The sequence below is a fragment of the Hemiscyllium ocellatum genome, chromosome 36 (assembly GCF_020745735.1).
Source record: "Hemiscyllium ocellatum isolate sHemOce1 chromosome 36, sHemOce1.pat.X.cur, whole genome shotgun sequence".
Classification (NCBI taxonomy): domain Eukaryota; kingdom Metazoa; phylum Chordata; class Chondrichthyes; order Orectolobiformes; family Hemiscylliidae; genus Hemiscyllium; species Hemiscyllium ocellatum.
The window spans coordinates 16,916,919-16,941,783 of record NC_083436.1 but is presented as its reverse complement, the minus strand read 5'-3'; the positions used below and the strand labels follow the sequence as shown (position 1 = coordinate 16,941,783).

At 40.0% G+C, this 24,865-nt stretch overlaps 1 protein-coding gene across 3 annotated transcripts in view; it reads right to left on the bottom strand.

The window, feature by feature from the left end:
* Positions 1-24,865, bottom strand: part of inpp4b (inositol polyphosphate-4-phosphatase type II B) — a 917,060-nt gene that overhangs the window by 441,854 nt on the left and 450,341 nt on the right. For all 3 annotated transcript variants that reach the window (XM_060851719.1, XM_060851718.1, XM_060851720.1), the window contains exons 5-6: positions 21,692-21,904; positions 16,708-16,752 (exon numbers count right to left, since the gene is read on the bottom strand). In XM_060851719.1, the coding sequence (XP_060707702.1) occupies positions 16,708-16,752; positions 21,692-21,904 (258 nt within the window). The remainder of the gene's footprint in view (positions 1-16,707; positions 16,753-21,691; positions 21,905-24,865) is intronic.

Here is a 24,865-nt window from a genome sequence, read left to right as displayed (position 1 = left end):
TGAATTTTTTATTACAATATGACAAATATGTACCCCTCAATGACATAACAATTTCAGTTCAATGCATTACAATAAGGATGCAATCATACTGAAGAGTAGAGAGGTGTTTACGAATCTGTGAGGATTGGAACGTGATAGCTGTGTGAAAAGATTGAATAGTTTAAAATTGCCTTCTTTGGATACTGATGGGACAGTTAATGGAGGTGTCATAAAAATATGACAAGCATCGCAACAGAGGATATAAAGGACCTACTTCCCTTTGCAGAGATGTCAATAGCCACAGAATATACATTTAAAGTAACTAGCAGGAGGATTCGAGGCAAATTAAGGATACCCTTTTCCATCCAAAAACTGGTGAGACTCTGGAACTCACTGTTTGAAATAGTGATAGAAGCAGAAAATCCCATTACATTGAAAAAATACTGAGATATGCATTTATTTTCTGTAAACCAATTGGGGTATAGGCCAAATGCTGAAAAATATATTAACTTCCATAGCTCTTTTTGGCCATGGCCTCCATCTGTGCTGCAAACGTTTAACATGCAATCTTTGAGAAGATTTGGTGACACTTGGATCATACAGCAGTAAGTGAGCAAGCTTTGAAGATTTAACAGCAAACAACATGCCCAAAAAGTTGTGTCTTTTTTAATGCATGTTTAATTTCAATAGTATGAAAGAAACTTGTGTACTTTTGGCAATAAATCAGAAAAATCAGGAATGCACCAAATACACAAAACGCTCAGTGTAATCTGGCAAGATTCAACAGGTATTGAATAAAGGATAATTTTTGGAAATTTCCCAAAAAGTGTCAAGACCAGTGCTCTGTGCCTCATGACAAGAGCGGGAATAGGATCCTGAATGTTCTTGCACACTTTGTCTCCTGCTTAATTCAGCAGTAAAATTTGCATGTTTAAGTACATATAAAAAGTGAAAGCAAGCCACTAAATTGTGGGAGGCTTCATAACTAAGTCAGATTCTGTAAAAAGACATGCACATATATCCAATTAATCCTATTGCAATCAGAAGCAGCAATCCAACCTAATTTCAAACTCCTCAATGCACTGTCACTGCAGCCAACTGTTGAGTCTCCTATTGCTATCTTGTGTCATGGCATGCATTAAGCCATAATTTGAAACAAACATCTTCAGTCAGATGACTTGTCTATGTATTTGGAAGTCATTTACTCCAGATATTTTTAGCATCTTTGTTTCAGAATAGTCTTATATGAGCACCCTATTTCCTACATCATTTACAGCAGTCTTAAACACATCTCTCAGACACAGATCTCCTTTCTCATTAATGGAGACTAGATGAAGTTGAACAACTATCATGAAGAAAAGAAGTTCGGAAAAGGAAAGAAATTTCATAAGAATATGAACAAAATGACTCAATGACTTTTTTTTAAAGGTAAAGGTCGGTTTCATTGGGTTTTAGTGAATTTCACACTGAGACACTTAGTGAGATCTCATAACAGTAGATTAGATTACTTCCAGTGTGAAAACAGGTCCTTCAGCGCAACAAGTCCACACTGACCCTCGGAAGAGTAACCCACCCAGACCCACTTCCCCTACATTTACTCCTTCACTTAACACTATGGGCAATTTAGCATGGCCAATTCACCTAACCTGCACATCTTTGGACTGTGGGAGGAAATCGGAGCACCCGGAGGAAACCCACACAGACACGGGGAGAATTTGCAAACTCCAGTCAGACAGTTGCCCGAGGCAGGAATTGAACCCAGGTCTCTAGCGCTGTGAGGCAGCAGTGCTAACCACTGTGCCACTGTGCCGCACCGTCTCACACCATCTCTTACCAATACACCTTATTAACTGCCTATCCCATTCTGTGGCATTGCTGAATTCCAATTTTAGCCCCATTCTACCACTCACTGCAACAACACAACTTTGTCGGGGCATCCTGGAATACACTTGCATCCCAAGCAGTGTGTTTAAAAGCCTGACCAAGACAAGCACCATCTGTTCACAGTCATCCTTCATGGATTCTCTCAGTTGCCTTGATCATGGAAAAGAAGGAAAGATTAGCGCCCCACTTTGCAGGCATGGACCTGGAGGTTCGTGGGCTGGGTGATCAGAATGTGGGACTTCTTTTCCTCCACAATGGCAGTGGAGTCCTTGTCACCAAACCTTACCAATGTGTCTGAGGTTGCCACCTGAATCAGTGGTTTCAGTCAACTGGAGAAATGCACTGTAATGTAGGAAGAAGGCCAAAGACGTTTTCGCACTGACGTAAGTGCGATACCATCTTCTTTCTGTCACCTCTCATTCATTCTATGATGCTATTGTACCCATCTCTCACCAAGGTTGGAGTTCTGCCACTGTCAGCATGCCTGAAATACCTTACTTCAGTTGCTGTGATCCAACCTAACCCCAAAAACCACTCATTCTGCATGGTGCATGCACTGTCCATTCACTTGCCAAGGACAGTTCCCTGTTTTAGAAATAACAGTTGTGCTACTCACTTTAATCTCCCTTATTGACTAACTCTCTCTCATTCCAAAAGGAAAATAGTCCACAGTAGGACAGAAAGTGTCAAGACAGTTGGGCTGCCTGAAATTCAACTCCTCACCCTTAACATGAAGAGCATCCTGACTCTGTCTGCCCCCAGTGGCCAACTGACATTGTGCAAGCTCCTAGACTGGTATCAGGCTGCCTTTGACTCAGGGTTCATGTGCCAGGGTCATTAGTGAACCAGATGGATTTTTTCCAACAATCAACAATTGTTTCATTAAACTCTTAATTCCAGATTTTTAAAAAAGTGATTCAAATTCCACCTTTAGTCATGGTGGGATTCAAATACAGAGTCTCCAGAACATAACCTGGTATTCTGGAATAAGAGTCCAGTGATAATACTACTAGGCCATCACAACCCCAATATATATTGCCAAAACCAACAACATTCCCACTCTTGTGTGATTCCTGCACAATGTTTGATTAATGTTATAGATAAGGAGTGGCAAATTTAAATCATATCTTTCTGAAGTTTGATTTTGAACAATTTCCTCCCTGGCTTAAATGAGCATACAAAGGTCAATTCACTGAGCTTCTGTGCACAAACAATGCAGAACTCTTTGATAGTTAACACTAATAAATAACAGTTCATTAAGTAAATATGTCTCAACGTGTTCTCTAAATTCAGTATAAAAGACTGCAAAGAAAACTAAAAGAAAAGTTTTGAAAAGACTCATGCCTAAAAGAAAAAAAAGCCGTATGGTTACAAATCTAGCTCCACAAATGACTTAATTAGGAGCATGCTTTCCAATGTATCAAATGAGATATGTAGAAACACAATATGCTTCTAGTATAGTGGTAACCATGTGAATGGAACCAATCTAAATGACAGCTGAGGACTTATTGACCATACTTTCCACTCAAAAGACTACTTAGGCTCACGTTACCAATGCCTGTTTTGATTATTCAAGCTTCCTGTAGCCAATATTCAAAGCAATAAAGTTATTAACTTTTTTCCTCCCTCTACTTTAAATTGCACTGTACTCCCAGCCAAGCATATGCATGGGCACATTTCTATTCCATTTGCATGCATTTTTTTCATCTTTAGAGAAAACTTACAGCCATTCTTTATTTCCTAAATTTTCAGTATCTTATGTTGAAAGATTGGAGCGACTGGGCTTGTATACCCTTGAGTTTAGAAGACTGAGAGGGGATCTGATTGAGACGTATAAGATTATTAAAGGATTGGACACTCTGGAGGCAGGAAACATGCTGATGGGTGAGTCCCGAACCAGAGGACACAGCTTAAAAATAAGGGGTAGGCCATTTAGGACAGAAGTGAGGAGAAACTTCTTCACCCAGAGAGTGGTGGGTGTGTGGAATGTTCTGCCCCAGAAGGCAGTGGAGGCCCAGGCTCTGGATTCATTTAAGAAAGAGTTGGATAGAGCTCTCAAGGATAGTGGAACCAAGGGTTATGGAGATAAGGCAGGAAAAGGATACTAATTGAGGATGATCAGCCATGATCATAACGAATGGTGATGCAGACTTGAAGGGCAGAATGGCCTACTCCTACACCTATTGTCTATTGTCTAGTAATTAGGTGAGGCAGCATGCAATTTATACTTGATGATCATTTCAGCCATGTCCTATAAAAACTCTCTTCAGAATGTATAATAACTCTCAATGGGGATGAGGGCAGTAATTATACAAAAGGTCTGATACTAACAACTGAAAATTGCATTCACCTTACCACATACCTCCCTTTGGAGCTGTAAAAAGAAAATCAACTTGATGAGGAGCCAAAGTTCCTCGCACATGCCTTACTTTTTTTGTCATTAATTACAGCAGTGACGAAGTCTCTTTTTGCACCAGGATAAAAGCTTTTCTATAACTGTCATCATGTCAACTCAAAACCACACAGCATCAACGCTGACTTCACTCGTTTCCAAATCTCCAATGCCCCCATCTCAACCCAGATCCAATCTGCCAATTTGGCAATGCCCTCTTGACCTGTCCTACCTATCCATCTTCCTGCCACCTATCCGCTCCGACCTATCACAAGTACCCCCCACCTGCATCCACCAATTACCTTCCCACCATCCCCATCCCAATCCCCTATTTACTTCTCATTCCCCTTCACCCTCCACATTCCTGATGAAGGGCATATGCCCGAAATGTCAACTCTCTTGCTCTTTGGATGCTGTTTGACCTACTGTCCTTTTCCAGCACCACACTTTTCAACCCAAGTGTTCACGGAGACCTGGCTAGACATCAGAAGCATCCAAACGCATTGTTTATGCAAGTTTCTCACTAGGCAGCAGAAGGTTGCCAACTAAGGAGAATTTGAGCTTGGTAAACCCTTTATTCATACCGCAACTTGTCCATTAATATTCAGCTTACCAAAGCAAGCAAGCAAGATATCAAGAATTATTGAATTGAAAGTCAGAGCCCCTGACTAATGGTACTGGGACGACCTGCCTGACAGGGGCCTCCTTGACTGGATTGAGGACTAGGCTCCACCCAGTTTCTGACATAGTACCTGGTGATTCCAGCTCATCATTAGCTGTGACCAGACTTCACATTACTCAGCACCAAACAGAATCTTAAAGCATGATCCATGTACAGCAGCCACAGGCACCCCTTGAAGCCAGACATCAGCATCTGGTATTTGACAATCCGTAATGATTATGGTGACCCATCTCCAATACACATGCAGGCCGCTCAGGAAATATAAACCTGCATTGCAAGGCACATCAGCAACTAACATTGAAAGGTGCAATATAGACCGTTTGTGGCAAAACAGAAACCTAGTTCATAATTAGCTGCATTTCAGAGCTGCTTGCTTACTCTCTCAGTCTTCACTCATCTACCTACATTCTTCGTTTTTATTCATTGAAGAGACAAGGATATTGCTGGCTTTCCCAGCATTTATTGCCCACAGGGCAGTTGTGAGTCAATCACATTGCTACAAATCAGGAGTCACATGTCAGCCAGACAGGATCAGGGTGGCGGTTTCCTTCCCTAAAGGACGTTAGTGAACCAGATGTTTATTTCCAACTGTTGACAATTGATTCATGGTCATCATTAGACTTTGAAGTTCAGATTTTTATTTTATTGAATTCAAATTCCACTATCTGCCATGGAGGGATTTGAATTCAGATCCCCAAAACATTATCTGGGTCTCTGGAATACTAGTCCACTTGGCCACCACCTCCTTCACATTTTCTCACAGCATCATGCCTTGCCATGTCTGTCAAGCATTGATGCTTCAGCAAAAGTAAAAGGCTATTTTAATTCTGCCATATCGCTGAGCAATTTTGTGTGGAAGCACAGACAGGCTGCTTGTCATGCTTATCAGTAGGTAACTAACTGAAGTGGCAACATTTTGCTGTAAAGGACACTGAGACATCAGTTCAAACACCTACACCACGTGACAGCTGTCTAAACAGCAAACACACGGCATATATTCAACCATGTCGGAAACCATGTCCTCAGTTCGGCCAACGCTTTCAAGGTACCATTATTCGGGGCACAGTCTTAACACTGTCTACTGGCTTGTCGGTGGTCAGTTGTCAGGTTGGGACACACACTATCATTGGTTTCGTTCGATTGCAATCTGGGGAGTGGGCAATGAACCATCCCATAGGTTTGGCAGAAGTCAGAGAAATTGCATATCAGCACTTTGGGACAGACAGCACTTGGGGTCTGGTCAATCAGACGACTGGGCTGAATACACTTCTGTGTATCCATCAGTGGGTTTTTAAGGAGGATGCAAAAGGTCCTATAGGAGCAGTGAGTGAATCCCCTATAAGAAGAAGGGTTGGAAGAGTCAAGATAGGGAAGAGGAAGTCGAGGTATTTGTGGAGATGGGCATAAAGATGGTGACATGGGGAATCTCAAGGTACATGGGATTATGTGGAACAGCATTAGAAGTAGAGTAGGCTACTGGATGGTTCGGGGTTGGGAAGAGGTTATTGGCAGTAAACACCACTGTCACTTACCCAGGGGAGTATAGAGGAACAGGGACAGCATCATTAGGCTGTGTAATATGGAGTTTTCAGAAGATTTGTAGCTCAGGTTGAGGTTCTAGATGTTGGTTTGCTGGAAGGTTCATTCCCAGACGTTTCATCACCCTGCTAGGTAACATCTTCAGTGGGTCTCCAGGCGAAGCACTGCTGCTGATGCCTACTTTCTATTTATACGTTTGGGTTTCTTTGGGTTGGTGATGTCATTTCCTGTTATTTTTCTCAGGGGGTGGTAGATGGAGTTTATGGGTGTAATATGGAGTTCAGGGATGAGGAACACAGTTCTATGACTCGATGTAAGTGAAGTTCAATGTGGTGGATCTCCCCATTGCAGGGATGGGAGGAAATGGGCTGTCAAGGTAGCGAGAGATAAAAGGGGACATGGTGGCTCTGAGTGGGTACCTGGCACCCAGACGGGGCCTGGTACTGCCAATATACACTCTGCCATCGCTTGACATTTGCTGGTTCAAAAGGCAACTGAAAAATGTCATGGAAACACCCAGGATGAGTGCAATCAGTGTAACTTTGATGAGCAATAATTGCGAGATCAATGTCCATTAGATGTTAGAACATTGAAGGCGAAAATGCATGAAATAGGAGTTTTCAAATGCCTGTTACATTCATTTGCAAACATTTCTTCACACATATGCAATGTATGCAAAGTCATCATGTTTAAGTGTCAAATGTTGTTCAAAGTTGGATTGCAGCAAGCCACTGGTCCTCACTTAACTACCATTTTCACCTCAGTGAAGCAGAAGTTAGTGGCAGTAATGTAAATTAAGGTGAATGGTAGTCAAAAACATCTCATGATTGTGGAACTTTCGAAGTTCCCAAGTGACAAGGGAACATCATGAAGCGTAAGTTATATAAGTATGATGATATTCTCAGGAATGCAATGCAATGGAATCAGAATGGTTGAAGTGGATCTGAATGGTTGAAAGGTAGGAACGCAAAGGCACTCCCTTTTAGAAGTAATGTGTTGGTCATTCAGCTAGCATGACACCTCATCAAGTTCATGCACGTGCTACAACCAGGGCACTGGTGGAACAAAGGGGCTGCTGAAGATACAGGTCCAAAACTTGAAGCAGTCCAGGAGGGCCCTCCAGTATAATCCAAACAAAATGACCCACTCCTTCCTGGCATGTTGGATTCTGCATAAATGGACCAGGCAATGAGACTATGTGATTGATGCCAGCAGTACAGGAGCACTTGTACTGGAGAAGGAAGAGGACTTTAAGTTGGAGGAAGTTCTCCTTGTGGATGTCAGTGCTCAGCTGTGCTGGATGCAATGAGACAGGCAGGACCTAACTGACATTCAGTTCCTGTTGATGATAACTGGATGCATAAGACCATCATGGACAGTCAAGATCAAGATACCAGCATGTGGTATGCCCTGTGGGGGTGAATTTCTTGTATTCACTTCCTCTACATTCCCTTCCTCTATATTCCCTTTTACTAGCTGTCAATTAGAGCTAATGTTTGGAATTGTACAATTGTTCAACTGTACATGACGATCCCTGCTGGACAATAATGAAATGACAACTGGACACTGGAGAAACAGTAGTGGGTACTCAAGGAGAATCTTCAGATGGGATGTATCTAAGGATAGATAAAATGTAGCTAAAGAAGTACTAGTGTGAGAGAATAGTCTAGTATGTGTGAGGGAGTTATGTGCGCAGAATGGCTTTGTAGCTGTTCTACCATTATGCTACCATTGACAGTCAATGCTGGATTGGCAATGCTTGTCTGGGTGCGCAGTGGTCTCTCAAACATGGTGCAGCTATAAAGGATTCAGGTCTTTTGGTGCCACTCTGATTCGTAGTAAATTGTTCTAGTAGCAGTGCATGGTAAAATAGGGCTAGAATCAGACACGTGGAATGCTTAGGAATAGAGTTTGAGGCATGTTCAGTAAGGTATCTCACTGGGACTTGTGTCAAGAATCCTTCCAAAAATTTCCATGCAACTCACAGCCAAAAAAAAGAGATATATTCAACCTGATGTTACTTTTGGGAGATACGGAGTCCAGATGCTCTGACACCATTTGTCATGGGACCTGTAGGACTCAGCATGGTAACAATTTTCTGATTGGTCTGTTTCCAGTTTAACATAGATTTTGTGAGCAAACTGAAATACAGAGCAACAAGGTTAGCTACATTATTCTTTCTCTCTTCCCCTTCCCTGTAAGTACTCTTCCAATTTTCGGATAAAAAGCCTCTCAAATTACTATTGGAGATTGTGAAAGAAAGCTGAAAGACAACCAAAAAGACAGAGTCGAACCAAGCCACCAATGAACTACAGACTGATCATTCCGATGCAGGTAACATCCAAGCATCATCAAAGAATTGAAAGGATTGCTAAACTAACACATCTACTTTTGTAATTTGGTGGAGTGATTCAGAAGTGTTCTTCTGACATTTTGTTTTCTCCCCATTAATATGTGTTTTGTCTGTTTTCTTTTCCTTTGTGCCTGTGTGTCCATGTGAGAGTCTTAAAATTGATAAAGTTTATAGTGAATAAATTAGAAATCCTGTTATTTTATTTTACTTGTTCAAGTTATTGTTACAATAAATAATTTCTTTTAATGTTGGGGAAGAACCATTGTGTAATTTGCTTTTATCTTGAGTAGCAGCCAAAGACAAATTAGGATTTTCGACAGTTGCATTCACTTTTGTGGTGATTTCAGAAATAGTGATGTTTAATTTTGAGTGCAATTCCCCGGAGAGTCATGATACTACTGTTGCGGACTCCAGGTCTTTATTTTTCCCATTGCATTGTACTCTCAGCTTCCTAACAAGAGGATCATTCTATTATACAGCCTCAACTTTCAAAGACTTCATTTTTGGAACACTATCTTGAGCCAATTCATCTGTGATTCTCATGATGCTGCATGAAGCACTGATGACTATCTGACAGCTCATGTTCACTTGACGTAGTTGTCCTACTTTCAGCATACTATCAGTTGCAAACCATTGATCACAATAGACCTGACGATGTCAACTGAGATAAAGAGGTTAGTCAGAATCATTTGCTGGCATCTCACCATCGGCTCACTTTCCTTCTTAACAACTAAGTGCTTCAATAGGAACTAAATATCCAAGGATACACATCCTGTCCAAAGGACGGGCAGATGGGATAAGGTTGCCTTATTAGAGGTAAAATTAAGTCAATAGGAAATGATACAGAGTTGGAAGGCATAGAATGTGTAGGGGTAGAGTTGAGGAACTGCAAATGAAAAAAATGACCTTGATGGGAGATATATACAGGCTTCCTAGCAGTAGTCAGGATGTGGGGAAGAAAATAAATCAGGAAAGAGAAAAGGCACGTAAGAAAGGCATTGTTACAAAATCGTGGGGGACTTCACCATACAGTGGACTGGGAAAATCAGATTGGTCGTGGATGTCAATAAAAGGAACGTGTCGAATGTCTCAAGATGTTTTAAAGCAACATCTAGTAGATCCCAGTAGAGAACAGACAATTTTGTGTTTGGTAATGAGGTAGACTTGATGAGGGAGCTGGAGGTGAAGGAATCTCCAAGTGACCATAAAATGATAGAATTCACCCTGCAGTTTGAGGAGGAGAAGTTTGAATCAGATGCAACAGTATTACAACTGAGTCAAGGTAAGTACAAAGAGATTAGGGAGTATCTGGCCAGAGTTGATTGGAAGAGGTACACAGCAGAGAAGACAGTGGAGCAGTAATGGCAGGAGCTTCTGGGGTAATTTGGGAGGCACAGCAGAAATTCATGCCAAGGAAGAACAAACATAACCAGGGGAGGATAAAGCAAACATGGCTGACAAGGAAAATCAGGGACGATATAAAAAGTGAGGGAAAAAAAGCATACAATTTGGTTAAAATTGGCAGGAAGGTTTTAAAAACCAACAGAGGATATCTAAAAAAGCAATAAGAAGGGAGAAGATGATACATAAGAGTAAGCTAGCTAAAAATATAAATGAATACAGCAAGAGTTTTTTTTAAGATATCTGTAAAGTAAAAGAGAAGCAACAGTGGACAGTGGAGCACTAGAAAATGAGGTTGAGAAGTAGTATGAGGAACAAAGAAATGGCGGAGGAACTGAATGGGCACTTTGCATCAGTCTTCACAGTGGAAGACACCAGCAGCATACCAGAACTTCGAATAAGTTGGGAGTAGGGGTGAGTGTCGTGGCCATCCCTCAGGAGGTGGTGCTGGAGAAGCAGAAAGATCTGAAGGTGGATAAATCATCTAGACCAGGAGAACTAAACCCCCCAGCATTCTGAAAGAGATACCTCAAAGTTGTAGAGGCATTGGTGGTGACCTTTCAGGAATCACTGGAGTCAACAAGTACTGCAAAGTAATACACCTACTTAAGAAGAGAGGGAAGCAGAAGGCAGGAAACTATTGGTTAGCCTGAATTTGGTCAATGGTAATATTTTGGAGTCTATTATTAAGGAAAAGATTGTGGTGTATTTGAAAGTGCATGGTAAAATAAGGCTGAGTCAGCACGGTTTCCCCAAGAAGTAATGCCTGACAAATCTGCTTTAATTCTTTGAGAAGGTAACAAGAAGGATAGACAAAGGAAAGCCAATCAATGTCATCTATCTGAATTTCCTTGGACAAGGTGCAGCACAGGACGCTGCTAAATAAAAGCCCATGGTGTTGGGAACTGGCATGGATAGATGATAAGCTGACTGACAGAAGGCAGAGAGTAGGGATAATGGGGTCTTTTTCAGGATAGCAGCCACAGACTAGTGGAGTTCCGCAGGGGTCTGTACTGGGACCACAACTATGCACATTATGCATTAACGATCTGGATAAAGAATTGAGGACGTTGTTGATGAGTTTTTAGATGACACAAAGATAGTTGGAGGGACAGGTAATATTGAGGAAACAGGACTTGCACAGGCTAGGAGAGGGGGCAAAGTAGTATTAGATATAATACAATGTGGGAAGGTGAGAGGTTTGCACTTTGATAGAAAGAAGAGGCATAGGCTATTTTCTAAATGGAGATAGTTTTCAGAAATCTGAAGCACAGAGTGACTTTGGAGTCCAGGATTCTCTTAAGGTTAACACATAGGTTCAGTTGGCAGTTAGAAAGGAAAATGCACTGTTAGCATTAATTTCAAGACAGCTAGAATACAAGAGCAGAGATGTACTGCTGCTGAGTGTATATTATGCTTTGGTCAGTCTAATTTAGAATATTGTGAGCAGTTTTGGGTTGGTGTGGAGTGGGTCCATTCGGATTTACAAGAATGATCCCAGAGATGAAGGCCTTCTCATATGAGGAGTGGTTGAGAATTCTGTGTCTGTACTTGGAGTTTGGAAGATTGAGGGTGGATTTTATTGAAACTTACAAAATACTGAGAGGCCTGGATTAAGTGGATTTGGAGAATATGTTTCCACTAGTAAGAAAGATGAGGACTCGAAAGCACAGCCTCAGAACGAAGGGACAACCTTTTAGAATTGAGATAAGGAGGAAAATTTCTTAGGCGACAGGGTGGTGGATCTGTTCAACTTACTGTCACAGAGCGCTGTGAAAGCCAAATCATTGAGTGTATTTAAGATACAGATAGATAGGTTCTTGATTGGTGAGTAGATCAAGGATTATGGGGAGAAGGCAGAAAAATGGGGGATAAGAAATATATCAGTAATGATCAAAATCTGAAGCAGACTTCATAGGCTGAATGGCCTAATTCTGCTCCTATATCTTATGACATTATGGAGAGAAATTCAGCTTCATGCAATTAGAGCATTGCTGTTGTCACACTGGACACACTTTCTTTATTATGTCCTATGCCATATTTATATGATGTCCTTTGTTCTTGCTCTTCCTTTTGACTGTTCTGCAAATATATTATCTTGTATCTCCCAATTCCTTGGTCTTTTTGGCTTGGAACATGTTTCAGCATACTGCAGATCTCATCTGTTCTCCCATTAAAATGTTCCAGTGATGACTGACAACCTCAGAGCATCTACATGTTGCATCTTGAAGGTTTCTCCTCACTCAGCAGATATGCTGTCATGACAGAGTCTCCAATGAATAGGACAATGCTATCATTGATTACAAATCCCTTCAATTGTCCAAACTCTCAAGTTTCAACTTAATGTGACAATGGAGTCATAGAGTCACAGAAGTACAGCACAGAAACAGACACCTTGGTCCAACTCATCCATGCAGACCAGATATCCTAAATTAATCTAGTCACATTTGCCAGATTTTGGCCCATATCCTTCTCAATCCTTCCTATTCATGTACCCAGCCAAATGCCTTTCAAATGTTGTAATTGTACCAGCCTCAACCACTTCCTCTGGGAATTCATTCCATACACACACTCCATCTACTTGAAAAAGTTGCCTCATAGGTCCATTTTATATCTTTTCCACTCTCACCTGAAATCTATGCCCTCTAGTTTTGGATTCTCCTATCCTGGGGAAAAGACCTTGGCTATTCACCCTATCCATGCCCCTCATGATTTTATAAAATTCTGTAAGGTCATCTCTCAGCTTCAGACCCTTCAGGGAAAATAGCCCCAACCTATTCAGCTTCTCCCTATAGCTCAAACCTTTCAAACCAAGCAGCGTCCTTATAAATCTTTTCTGAACCCTTTCAAGTTTAACAACATCTTTCCTATAGCAGGGAGACCAGAATTGAACACAGTCTTTCAAAAGTGGCCTAACCAATGTCCTGTACAGCCACAACATGATAGCCCAACTCCAACACTCAATACACTGATCAAAAAAGGAAAGCATAGTAATCACGTTCTTCACTATCCTGTGTACCTGTGACTCCATTTTCAAAGAACTATGAATCTGCACTCAATGTCTCTTTGTCCAGTAACACTCCCCAGGACCTTACCATTTAGTGTCTAAGTCCTGCTTTGATTTGCCATACCAAAATGTAGCAACTCACATTTATTTAGATTAGACTCTATCTGCCTCTCCTCAGGCCATTTGCCCATCTGATGAAGGTCCCATTGTAATCTGAGGTAACCTTTTGCACTGTCCACTACATTGCCAGTTTTGGTGTCATCTGCAAACGAACTAACTGTTCATCCTTTACAAAAGTGATTAAGTTTCCTGTTCTGTGGTGTCTTGAATACGTACCTTTCATAAGTAGCATTAATATGGGGTTCAAAGTATGTCTTCAAAACCTTCATATTTTCTGTGATCCAACTCATCTGCTCTTCAGTGTGATTTAAGCTACAATACCACCTGTCATAATCTCACCTACTACCACTACACTTAGGTGCTTGTTTCATTTAATTATGCCACTATTTTATATGTTTGCCACTGTAAGTATAAAAAAATTACAATTCTGTTTCACATCTCCTTTGACTTCAACTACAAACATGAGTGGGTAATTCAAATATTTTGACTCATTCAGTCAAAATTGCATGAGTATTTTTTTTCATAACTTTTCCTTGTTGCTTCTTTCAGTTGATAGCTCTCTGACAGCTCTTTAAAAATCCACATGTTATTAGCTGCACCATTCCTGACACCATGGCTCAAATGATATGCCTAATGGCTGCTACAGGGTGTACACAAATGCATTGGAGTTGGGGCTCACATGGCTACAACAAGACAGCCAGTACACCAAGTACAATTTCAATTGCAAGGACAGTGTCTCCAAACTGCCATCATTACTGTTCCCTGCAGATACACAATGGTTGCTTTAACACAGAATAGCATCATAATGAATATTCAAGTATTGAACTTAATGGTTGCAGCAATAATGGTGCAGACATATAAACATATTACCCTTGAATGTTAAAGGGTCACAAAGTACCAGAGTTAATAGCAGTCTTTGTTATTCAGTGGTTTTTAAAAGCCATGGAAGTCTTGCTACTATGTCTAACCTATAGAAAGGCCTGCGCCGTATTAATAAGTTGAAGCAACAATGACTGTCTCGTAGATTTTTAATGGATAGTGGATGTGGTGGATGATGCAGCAGCTAGATTAAAAGACAGGCTGTAATTGTAGCGGCAGCTATTTAACAGGTTTCTTACATGGCAAGGTGAGACTCGTATTTTGCCATAGTATATTTTGTCATCTTGACAAAAATCCTTTGAAATCACAAAACCTCTTAAGTAAAAGTTAATGGAATTAATAGGCTTATTACAAATATTATTTCTTTGCAATAGAAACATACTTCTGCATTTAATCACTGTATAATTAAATGTTGCAGATAATTAGTACTTAGGATGTAAAGGTGAAGTGTTAGAAACTAACCTCTGAATGTTTGAAATGTTCTTTAATTGAAATTCGAAACATAAAACATAGAATATTACAATGCAGTACAGACCCTTTGGCACTCGATGTTGCGCTGATCTGTGGAACCAATCTGAAGCCCATCTAACCTACACTTTTCCATTCTTGTCCATATGCCTATCCAATGACCATTTAAACGCCCTTAAAGTTGGCAAGTCTACTACTGATGCAGGCAGGGCATTCCACGCCCCCTACTACTCTCTGAGCAAAGAAACTAGCTCTGACATCTGTCCTATATCTATCACCCCTCAATTTAAAGCTATGTCCCCTCGTGCTAGCCTTCGCCACCTGAGGAAAAAGGCTCTCACTGTCCACCCTATCTAACCCTCTGATTATCATCTACGTCAAGTTGCTTCTCAACATCCTTCGCTCTAACGAAAACAGCCTCAAGTCCCTCAGCCTTTCCTTGTAAGGCCTTCCCTCCATATCTGGCAACATCCTAATAAATCTCTTCTGAACGCTTTCCATCTTCCATATGCAGTGACCAGAACTGTAAGCAATACTCCAAATGTGGCCACACCAGCGAATTCTTCAGAACACTGCTTACAATATTCAGCATATAGCTAGACTTCGCATGCCTTATCCACATTGATTACAACTTCCCTGTTTTAATATTCCATTCACTCGAAATAAGCACCAATGTTCCATTTGCCTTCCTATTACCCTTGAATATTAGCTTTCGTGATTAATGGACAAGGACCCCTAAGATCATATTATGTCATAGATTTCTGCAGTTTTTCTCCATTTAAATAACATTCACATTCTCAATTCTTCCTGCCAAAGTGCACACCTTCACATTTGCCACATTATTTACCATCTACCAAATTTTTGTTCACTCAATGTTGTATCCTAGACTCTCTCACATGAAACAACCTCTCCATCTCGACCTAGTCAATGTTTTAATAAGGTCACCTCTCATTATTCTGAATGCTAAGAGTACAGACACAACCTAATCAACCTCTTGTCATAACAAAATCCTGCCATACCCCAAAATCAAGCCCATGAACAGGAACTGGACAACATGAGACCAGGTGGAATAAGTAAGGTGTTGGGCAGTATTAGTATAACAGCTTTATAGTTTAGAAATTATCAGAATATTTTGCCTGAAAAGCAAGCATAAATAAAATTGCATATTTTGATATTTGCCTGGACATGTTAGATGGAAACAACACAAGGGACTAGAATTTACAGTGACTTGAAAGCAGGCATGGAGCAAATAAAATGCTATGGGTGGCCTTCCTGCTACTCACCTCCTAGCCCCGATCTTAACAAGGCTGTTTTAGAGAATTAATAGGGGAGGCCCAAATCATGTAGTCAGTCAACACTTGGAACTGCATGGCTGATGTGAGGAGGTGGGGAAATACCTCCTTTGCAGTTACATTGGAACTTTCAGAGACCAAGCTCACTAAGGATATCCCCCTACTGCCCTTTAACACATAATCTGGAATCTTGAACTCAGCTTACATTCATCTTCCCTGACACCCTGATCCCAAATATTCCTGGGTTGCCCAATATGGTGGGAGTACCTGCAGTCCCTGCAGTGGCCACCACTTCCAGTTAGTGAAACTGGAACTGAAGAACACCCACCATCTGATTCGCTTGCATTTTTCTAAGGTGGGATTTCCTCCGGAGAAAGAGATTGACGTTTTATGTTAAAGCAGCCAAGCTGCTTTTACTATCACATTACTACAGGCTGCTGTGTGTTTGTGAATGGGATTCTACCTTCCTTACTTTTTAGCATAGGATGAGGGGCAGTGTCTGCTGCATCCTGATTAATGTAGCCCAAGCATGCTGTTATCATGTACGCTAATGAAAAATATTCAAAATACTTGAAAGCAATAATTCATTATCACAGGAGTTAATTTGAGACAATTTATGAAAACTTTCTGTAAAACCCAACACAAATATGAACATATCATACAGTACTATTTGTATTTGAGGCATTAAGACAACCTTGGTTTTGGACTTACCAAGACTGAATTCCAGCTTTGGTTCAAAAGGAGTTTTCCCAATACCTGTGAATCAATGTAAATAAAGAAAACTTATTAACAACTACCATATTTTTCCACAATTTTAAAAAATATACTTTAGTATGTCATATGGGGTAAACCCTGGACACATTTATGTACAATTCATTTCTTCTTACATTTACTAAAAAGCTGCAATAAAGCAGGCAATTGTTAAAAATTCTGACAGGAAATCTTATGACAAAAACAGAAAACTATTTAGTTTGTACATCACTTGCAGAATTATTGTAGGTTTACAGAGCATATGACTCTCTTCCCATCATCACCTAAGTTTGCTTATTTATTTTTAATGTGGAGGGGTGGGAGTGGTGATCGACCAAGTATACTTGCAAAACAAAACCAATTCAATAGCTAATCAAAATTTTAAGACAATCTAATTTATATTTGCATCATTGTTAGCTACGGGCAAGGTCCCGGAATACTGGAGGGTAACAAATGTTAGCCCTTATTCAAGAAGGGCTGCAAAGAAAAACCTGGGAATTTTCAACCATTAAGCTTTACATTTGTCGTAGGTAAGTTACTTGAGAAGATTGAGAGATAAGATATACATGCATTTGGAAAGACAGGGTTTGATTAGGAATAGCCAGCATGGCTTTGTGCAGAGGAAATCATGCCTCAGAAATTTATTAGAGTCCTTTGATGAAGTGACCAGGAAGGTTGACAAGGATAGGGCAATAGACATAATCTATATAGACTTCAGTAAGGCCTCTGATAAGGTTCCACATGGTCAGCTGCTCTGGAAGGTTAGATCGCATGGAATCTAGAGGGAGCTGGCAAATTTGATGCACAATTGGCTTGATGGTAGGAAGCAGACGGTAATAGTGGAAGGAAGCTTGTCGGACTGGAGGCCTGTGACTAGTGGAATGCTCCAGGGGTCAGTGCTGGGACAATTGCTGTCTGTTATCTATATCAATTATTTGGATGAGAATGTAAAAGGCATGATTAGTATGTCTGCAGATGACACTAAAAATATGAGGGATCATGGACAGTAAGGAAGGTTCTCAGAAATTGCAGCAGTACCTTAGTCAGCTGGGGAACTGGACCAAGAAATGGAAAGTGGAGTTTAATATAGGTAAGTGTGAGGTCTTACATTTTGAAAAGTCAAATCAAAGTAAGAGTTTCATAGTGAATGGTAGGACCTTAAGGAGTGCAGTGGAACAGAAGGACCTTTGAGTTCAGGTGTACGGTTCTCTAAATGTGGAGTCACAGGTAGACAGGGCAGTGAAGGAAACTTTTGGCAGACCCGCCTTCGTCAGTCAGGGCATTGAGTATAGAAGTTGGGAAGTTATGCTGCAGACTTACAGGACATTGATGAGGCCGCACTTGGAGTATTGTGTTCAGTTTTGGTCACCTTGCTATAGGCAGGATGTTGTTAAACTGGAAAGAGTGCAGAAAAAATTTACAGGATGCTGCCAGGACTCTAGGGTCTGAGTGATAGGAAAAGGTTGGACAAACTAGGATTTTTTCATTAGAACATAGGAGATTGAAGGGAGTTCTTATTGAAGTGTGTAAGATCATGTGAGACATGGATAGGATGAATGCACTCAGTCTTTTTCTCAGGATTAAGGAATCAAGGACTAGAGGGCATCAGTTTAAGGTTAATTGGGAAAGAATAAAAGAGAACAGGAGGGGATTTTTTTTACACAGAGGGTGGTATGAGCTGCCAGCAGAAGTGGTTGAGGCGGTAACGTTAACTACATTTAAAAGGCATTTGGACAAATACATGGATAGGAAAGGCATAGAAGGATATGAGCCAAGTGCAGAGAAATGGGGTTAGCGCTGATGGACATTTTGGTTGGCATGGACCAGTTTGGGCCAAAGAGCGTGCCTCTGTGCTTTTGAACTCTATCCCTCTTATTTTCTTCCATCTATCACTCTAAACTTTGATTCAAAAAACATTGAAATAAGTTATGGAAAATTATGGTAGAATTGCAAAATTTCATTTTAATGTAAGTGTCACCAGAATGTTTTCTGTGGCTCATGATAGATAGAACAGTACATCCATTGGCTTCTGTGCTCAGACCACAAACAATTACAAAACTAGAATCCAAGACCAGAGAAAAACCAGAAATGGCAAAATAATAGATGCCTTTCTCCTAGCTAATATTCAACGAAAGGAAGCAACCTACAGTAGACACACCAGCTCTGATCACAAGATAAGTGATTTCTGAGTTAAATTTAGACTCTCTCGTGAATTTGTGAAATACAACAAAGAATTTTAGAGTTATAGGGTCATTGAATCATACAGTTATAGATTTGTACAGGACAGAAGCAGACCCTTTGGTCCAACTCGTCCTTGCCAAGTTGACATCCTAAATTAATCTAGTCCCACTTGCCAGCATTTCGCCCATAACCCTCCAAATCCCTCCTGTCCACATACCCATCCAGATGCCTTTTAAATATTGTAATTGTACCAACCTCCACAACTTCCTCTGGCAGCTCATTCCATACACACACCACACTCTGCATGAAATAATTGCTCCTTAGGTCCCTTTTATATCTTTCCACACACACTTAAACCTACACCCTCGAGTTTTCAATTCCCCCCCACCCTGGGGAAAAGACCTTGGCTGTTCAGTCTATCCATGCCCCATGATTTTATACACTTCTTATAAAGCGACCCCTCAGCCTCCCACACTCCAGGGAAAATAGCCCTAGCCTATTCAGCTTCTCCCTATAGCTCAAATTGTCCAATCCTGGCAACATCCTTGTAAATCTTTTCTGCACTCTCTCAAGTTTAATAACATCTTTCCTACAGGAGGGAGACCAGAATTGAATGCAGTATTCCAAAAGTGGCCTAGCCAATGTTCTGTACAGCTACAATATAACCTCCCAACTCCTGTACTCAATATTCTGACCAATAAAGGAAAGCATACCAAACAGCTTCTTCACTATCCTATCTACCTGTGACTCCACTTTCAAGGAGCTATGAACCTGCACTCCAAGGTCTCTTTGTTCAGTGACACTCCCTAGGACCTTACCATTAAGTCCTGCTAAGATTCACTTTCCCAAAATGCAGATCTCGCATTTATCTAAATTAAACTCCATCTGTCACTCCTCAGCCCAGTGGCCCGTCTGATCAAGATCCCGTTGTATTCTGAGATAACCTTCTTCACTGTCCACTACACCTCTAATTTTGGTGTCATCTGCAAACTAACTAACTGTATCTCTTATGCTCACATCCAAATCATTTATATAAATGACAAAAAGAAACAGAACGAGCACCCATCCTTGTGGCACTCCACTGGTCACAGGCCTCCAATGTGAAAAACAACCCTCCACCACCTCTTTGAAAAGTTCAACCCAGTTATTGAAACACAATTTCCCACACACTAATCAGTCCCTGCCTTTCCAAATACAGGCAGATCTTGTAACAATCCTATTGCAAATATGAACCCAGTCAGGGGCTGCACACAGACGATTGATCAAATCCATGCAAATGTTTGCACTCCAGCACACAAAGCTGATTGCACAGGTAGCCAAGCGTGGGGCCTGTCAAAGCTTACTCAACTGGAGAACCTGAGTGAAGTTGCGCTTCACAGGAATTTATACATATGCTAAAGTATGTAACTCTTACCTGAGATCTGAGTAATGCCAGTCAGATTCAGACACACTCTGAGAGATACATCAATAGACAGATATGACTTTCACTCTATGAGGGAAGTCTTCACCTTCCTCTATTCAGCCCTCAAAATGCTAGTTTTGACTTCAAGAGCTTAGCACAAGCAACAAAGCACAAGAAAATGCATTGATTATCAAAATGAGGACTCCTCTGCCCTCCCTCATTCTTTCCTTCCTCCGACACTACAGATTTTAAACATTCCAAGACACCAAAACCTCCTTCACTTGGACTGCTCTCTTTCCAATTCCAATTCTGCTTTGCAGTCTAGGCATTGTTTCTTTCCAAGGCTTCTCGAGCTTATGTGCAAAACCAATCACTCACTTTATGTATTGGCAGTGACTAGGGAGGAAGGAGTTAGTTCCTAGACAATGTTCAGTATAAAAACTTGAAAAAATATATTTCCAGGGTCTTGGCCAAGTTCAGGGAAATACAGCAAATTGATAACAATAATTATACTTGGTAACAGCTAGGTTTTGTACAGCATTTTCAGTTGCAGTAGTATAGGTTTTGTAAAAAAAACCTCTAAATTATTAGAGTTTTAATAAGCCATGAATGAGGCTTATAAATCAACCATCAGTCAATATTGTTTAATTCTTAAAAAGTTATAATGTTTACACCAAAGGTCTTAACTTTTAACGAGTTTAACTGATGATCTGTGGGGTAGTGAGATTGGTATCATGACCTGAGGAAGAAAGGTTATGACTCTGTCACCTCAAAGAAGTGACTGATTAGAATGTTTACTACCAGAACAAGTTATAAAAACACAACATAACCTTTACTGTAAACCTGTTTGAACAAAAGACTACGCAGAATCAATCAACATAATAGGAAACTGAACTAAATTTCAATTACATCTATCATTTCAGGGCTAGATGATCCAAGTACAGACTTATTCCAATATTAACATGAGACAGTAATGATGGGATTGATTATTGTAAAATAAACACCTAATTAAATTGTACTATTTTAGTTTAGCAATATTTTCAAGCAGGCTTTTTTTTGCTGAAACGATTGTGCCAGTGTTTGGATTGAATGATAATTGTCATCCTTATACCACTTATACCATTTAAATCCTATTGGCCAAACTTCATTTTAAAATCTGTTTTTAAAAACAAAATCATTTTTCATAAATTGCATTATGATTTATTTCATATGATAAAAATTAGCCTTGCTGTATAATTAGAACATTATAATTTCCAGTTTAATTTTAATCAGATCATTAGTCAAACCATAAATGTAGCCTTAAGGCTTTCAGATGGTTTAACTCATTTTTAATCAGAAAGTATCATGCACTGTAAATCTTACTTATCAGTGGAGATTGTATCTCTGGTAGAGGAAGAATCTGGTGGATTCCATCTGGGCTTGTATTTGCTTTGATCTCCATGATGAATTGCTGGAGCTGTACAATTCTCCTTTGCAAACCTTCAGAGTTTGCCTCTCGGAGTGCTGCAATCCAGTCTTCACAGTCTGACTTTGAGACAGCCTCAAGATAAATCTCTGGCTCGCCACTCTGAAATTCTGCACTCAGAAAATCATTTAATACATTCAGTAATCGCAATTTTCACAAAAGGGTGACAGGATTAATACAGTATACAGTAACACTAGCCATCTACCTTCCCTGCCAGTGTTTCAAATACCTAATATACCTCTGAAAGCTACCTCTACTGGTTTTATAATCAATGCGCTTTCTCACAGTAGCACAGCAGTTCTTAAAGCAATTAAGAGAATACAAATCTAGGTGGCATACTTATCAAGAAAATACAACTCCACAATAGCATCTGCTGCTCAGCTGGGACCAGTTTTGTCTATTTTCTTTGACTTTAATGCACTCAGCAACAGTACTAGACAAAATTCTGGCAGAAAGTCCATGGGGATTTACTAAGGTGAATGTGCCCATTTTCTCAGCAATAAAAGCTGTCCTTTACACTTGATTAACCTTCCACTCTTATCAGAGAGGTACTCATCAGTTTCTGATGGTAACAAGGCATGACAACTTCCATGAATTTTCAGGCAACAAGTTGTATGGGGAGTTAGTCATTTCTGCTTTGTAAGGAATTTGCAGAGCAGGATATAGTTAACTGTGGGATAGCCATTGAATTCATGCAACTATCCAGCTGCCTTCTTATGCTTAAGTATCCAAATAAATGAACAATGATATTTGATACATTTGTTTCAAAAGATGCAAACTTCACCAGGAATTGAGAGTCCGACCATTCAGTCATTGCCAGATAAATATGAATTTATTGTGATGCTTAGCCTTACCAATCAAGGATGAACCTACAGTTCAACGCAACTCCAAGCAAATCCGTTACAGCACTGCATTTGTGTGTAAACTTCAGTTTCAAATTCAGCCAATAATTCATGAAACTGTAATCCTTTATAAATGTCAACTCCATCACAATGCACGTCTGTGGCTTAGGAAACCTATTCAACTGACAGTCATTTCACAATATAAAGTGCACCATTCACTTGTATAAATCACTGTTTTACTCAGAGACAGGCACAACGCAGGCACTTAATTTTAGCCAAAAACATCTGGAGCAAATCTACTACGATTGAATCTATCCTCAATTTTACAAGCTGCCTGATGTTATTTTCCATACGAGGAATGAATAATGAACAACCAATCTGATCCAATCAATTTCACACCAGGTAGAATAGATTAAAATGTTGCACGATTAGATCACTATTGCAACTGTGACTATCTTTAAGCAGAGAGGCAGATGGGCCTTTCAAACTGTGCTACTTGAAATTTCCCTAATTATTCTATTTTATTGAAATGCCATTTAATGTGTCAAGAATGATTGATTACATTGAGCATTTGACTTGATTAAGATATCAGAACTAGAGAATAACACACAATGAACAATTTCAATAAGATGCTTCTGAAAAGATAATGCATTAAGTGATATGAAAGAAGATGGTTTAGGTTTTTTATTTTAGCAAGCCACTCATCCTTATAACTTCTTTGAACAAGACCACCATTTTAGGACTAGACCAAAGACTGTGTTGTGGAATGATTTTCTTCCTGAAGAACTAGTTGAGTTTGTCCAATGCACTGTTCACAGTAGCCAACAGAGTTTTGTACACATAACCTGAAGTCCCAAAGGAAGCTTCCCAGTATTTAAAGGAATGTCTATTGACATGTTAATTTATTTTGAATAAGTTTAGAAGTGGCTTTAGTTGCATTAAAAACTCAGCAAGAAAAATAACATAAGAAATAGGAGCAGGGGTAGGCCATTCAGCCCTTTAAGCCTATTATTCTATAAGATCTTGGCTGATTTGACATAGGCCTCAATTCTTTTGCTGTGTTTTCACAGCCCTCAACTCCTTGATATTTCAAAAACCTACCTACCTACTTTTTAGATACTTTCAGTGATCTAGCCTCCACAACTCTCTGGGGTAAAACTTTCAAGATGCTCTACTGTTTGAAAGAAATTCTTATACATCCGAGTGTTCCCTTATTCTGGAATATTATCCCTTAGTTTGAGATTCCACCACTAGTGGAAACATCTACTCCTCAGAACCAATATGATTTAAATAAGATCACCCTTCATTCTTTTAAACTCTAATGAATAAAGGCTAAATCCTAGCCCTAACCTGTTTAGCCACTCTTGATACTTCAACTAATTGATTCCAGGAATCAGCATAGTGAACCGCTTTTTAACAGCCTACAATGCCAGTATATCCTTTCTTAAACAGGGAACCAAAGCTGCACACGGAATTCCAGTTGGGTCCACACCAACACCCTGTACAGTTTTATCAAGAGTTCCCAGTTTGTAAGCTCCAAAATTCCATTTGCCTTCTTGATTACTTGTTTAATCTACATGCTATTATTTAAATGCATGTTTCATGCACAAGAAAACCCAGATTGCTCTGTGTTTCACTTTTTTGGAGTCTCTCTTCATTTAAATGATCTATTTGGATTCTTCCCACCAAACTGCATGAACTCTCACATTCCCACATTAAACTCAATTTGCTAAGATTTCCCCCCCGCCCCCAACCTATCGATATTCCTGTGTAGCATCCCTATGTCCTCATCACAACATGTCCTCCCAACTACTTTTCTATCATCAGTATATCTGGATACTTACACTCTGCACCCTATTCCAACTCATTAATATAGATAATACCTAAATGAGGTCCTAAGACTCTTGTGATTCTTGTGGCACTTCATTAGTTAAGGAATTTCCAACCTGAAAAAGACCCATTAATGCCCATTTTCGGTCTTCTGTGTGTTAAACAAGCCTTACTTTATGCTAGTATTTTACCCAAAGAAGTAGCATGAGCTCTAACCTTGTACAATCATTTTTTTACGTGAAAATTTTTCGAATGCCTTCTTGAAATCCAAATACATTGCATCATTTATTACTTTGCAAGGAATAAGGCAAAGATATCACAAAAGGGCCAGGTTCCCAGGAAGGTTAAGTCAAGAAGCCTCCCAACCCCACGATCCATCTCCTTAAAGACCCCTGCCTA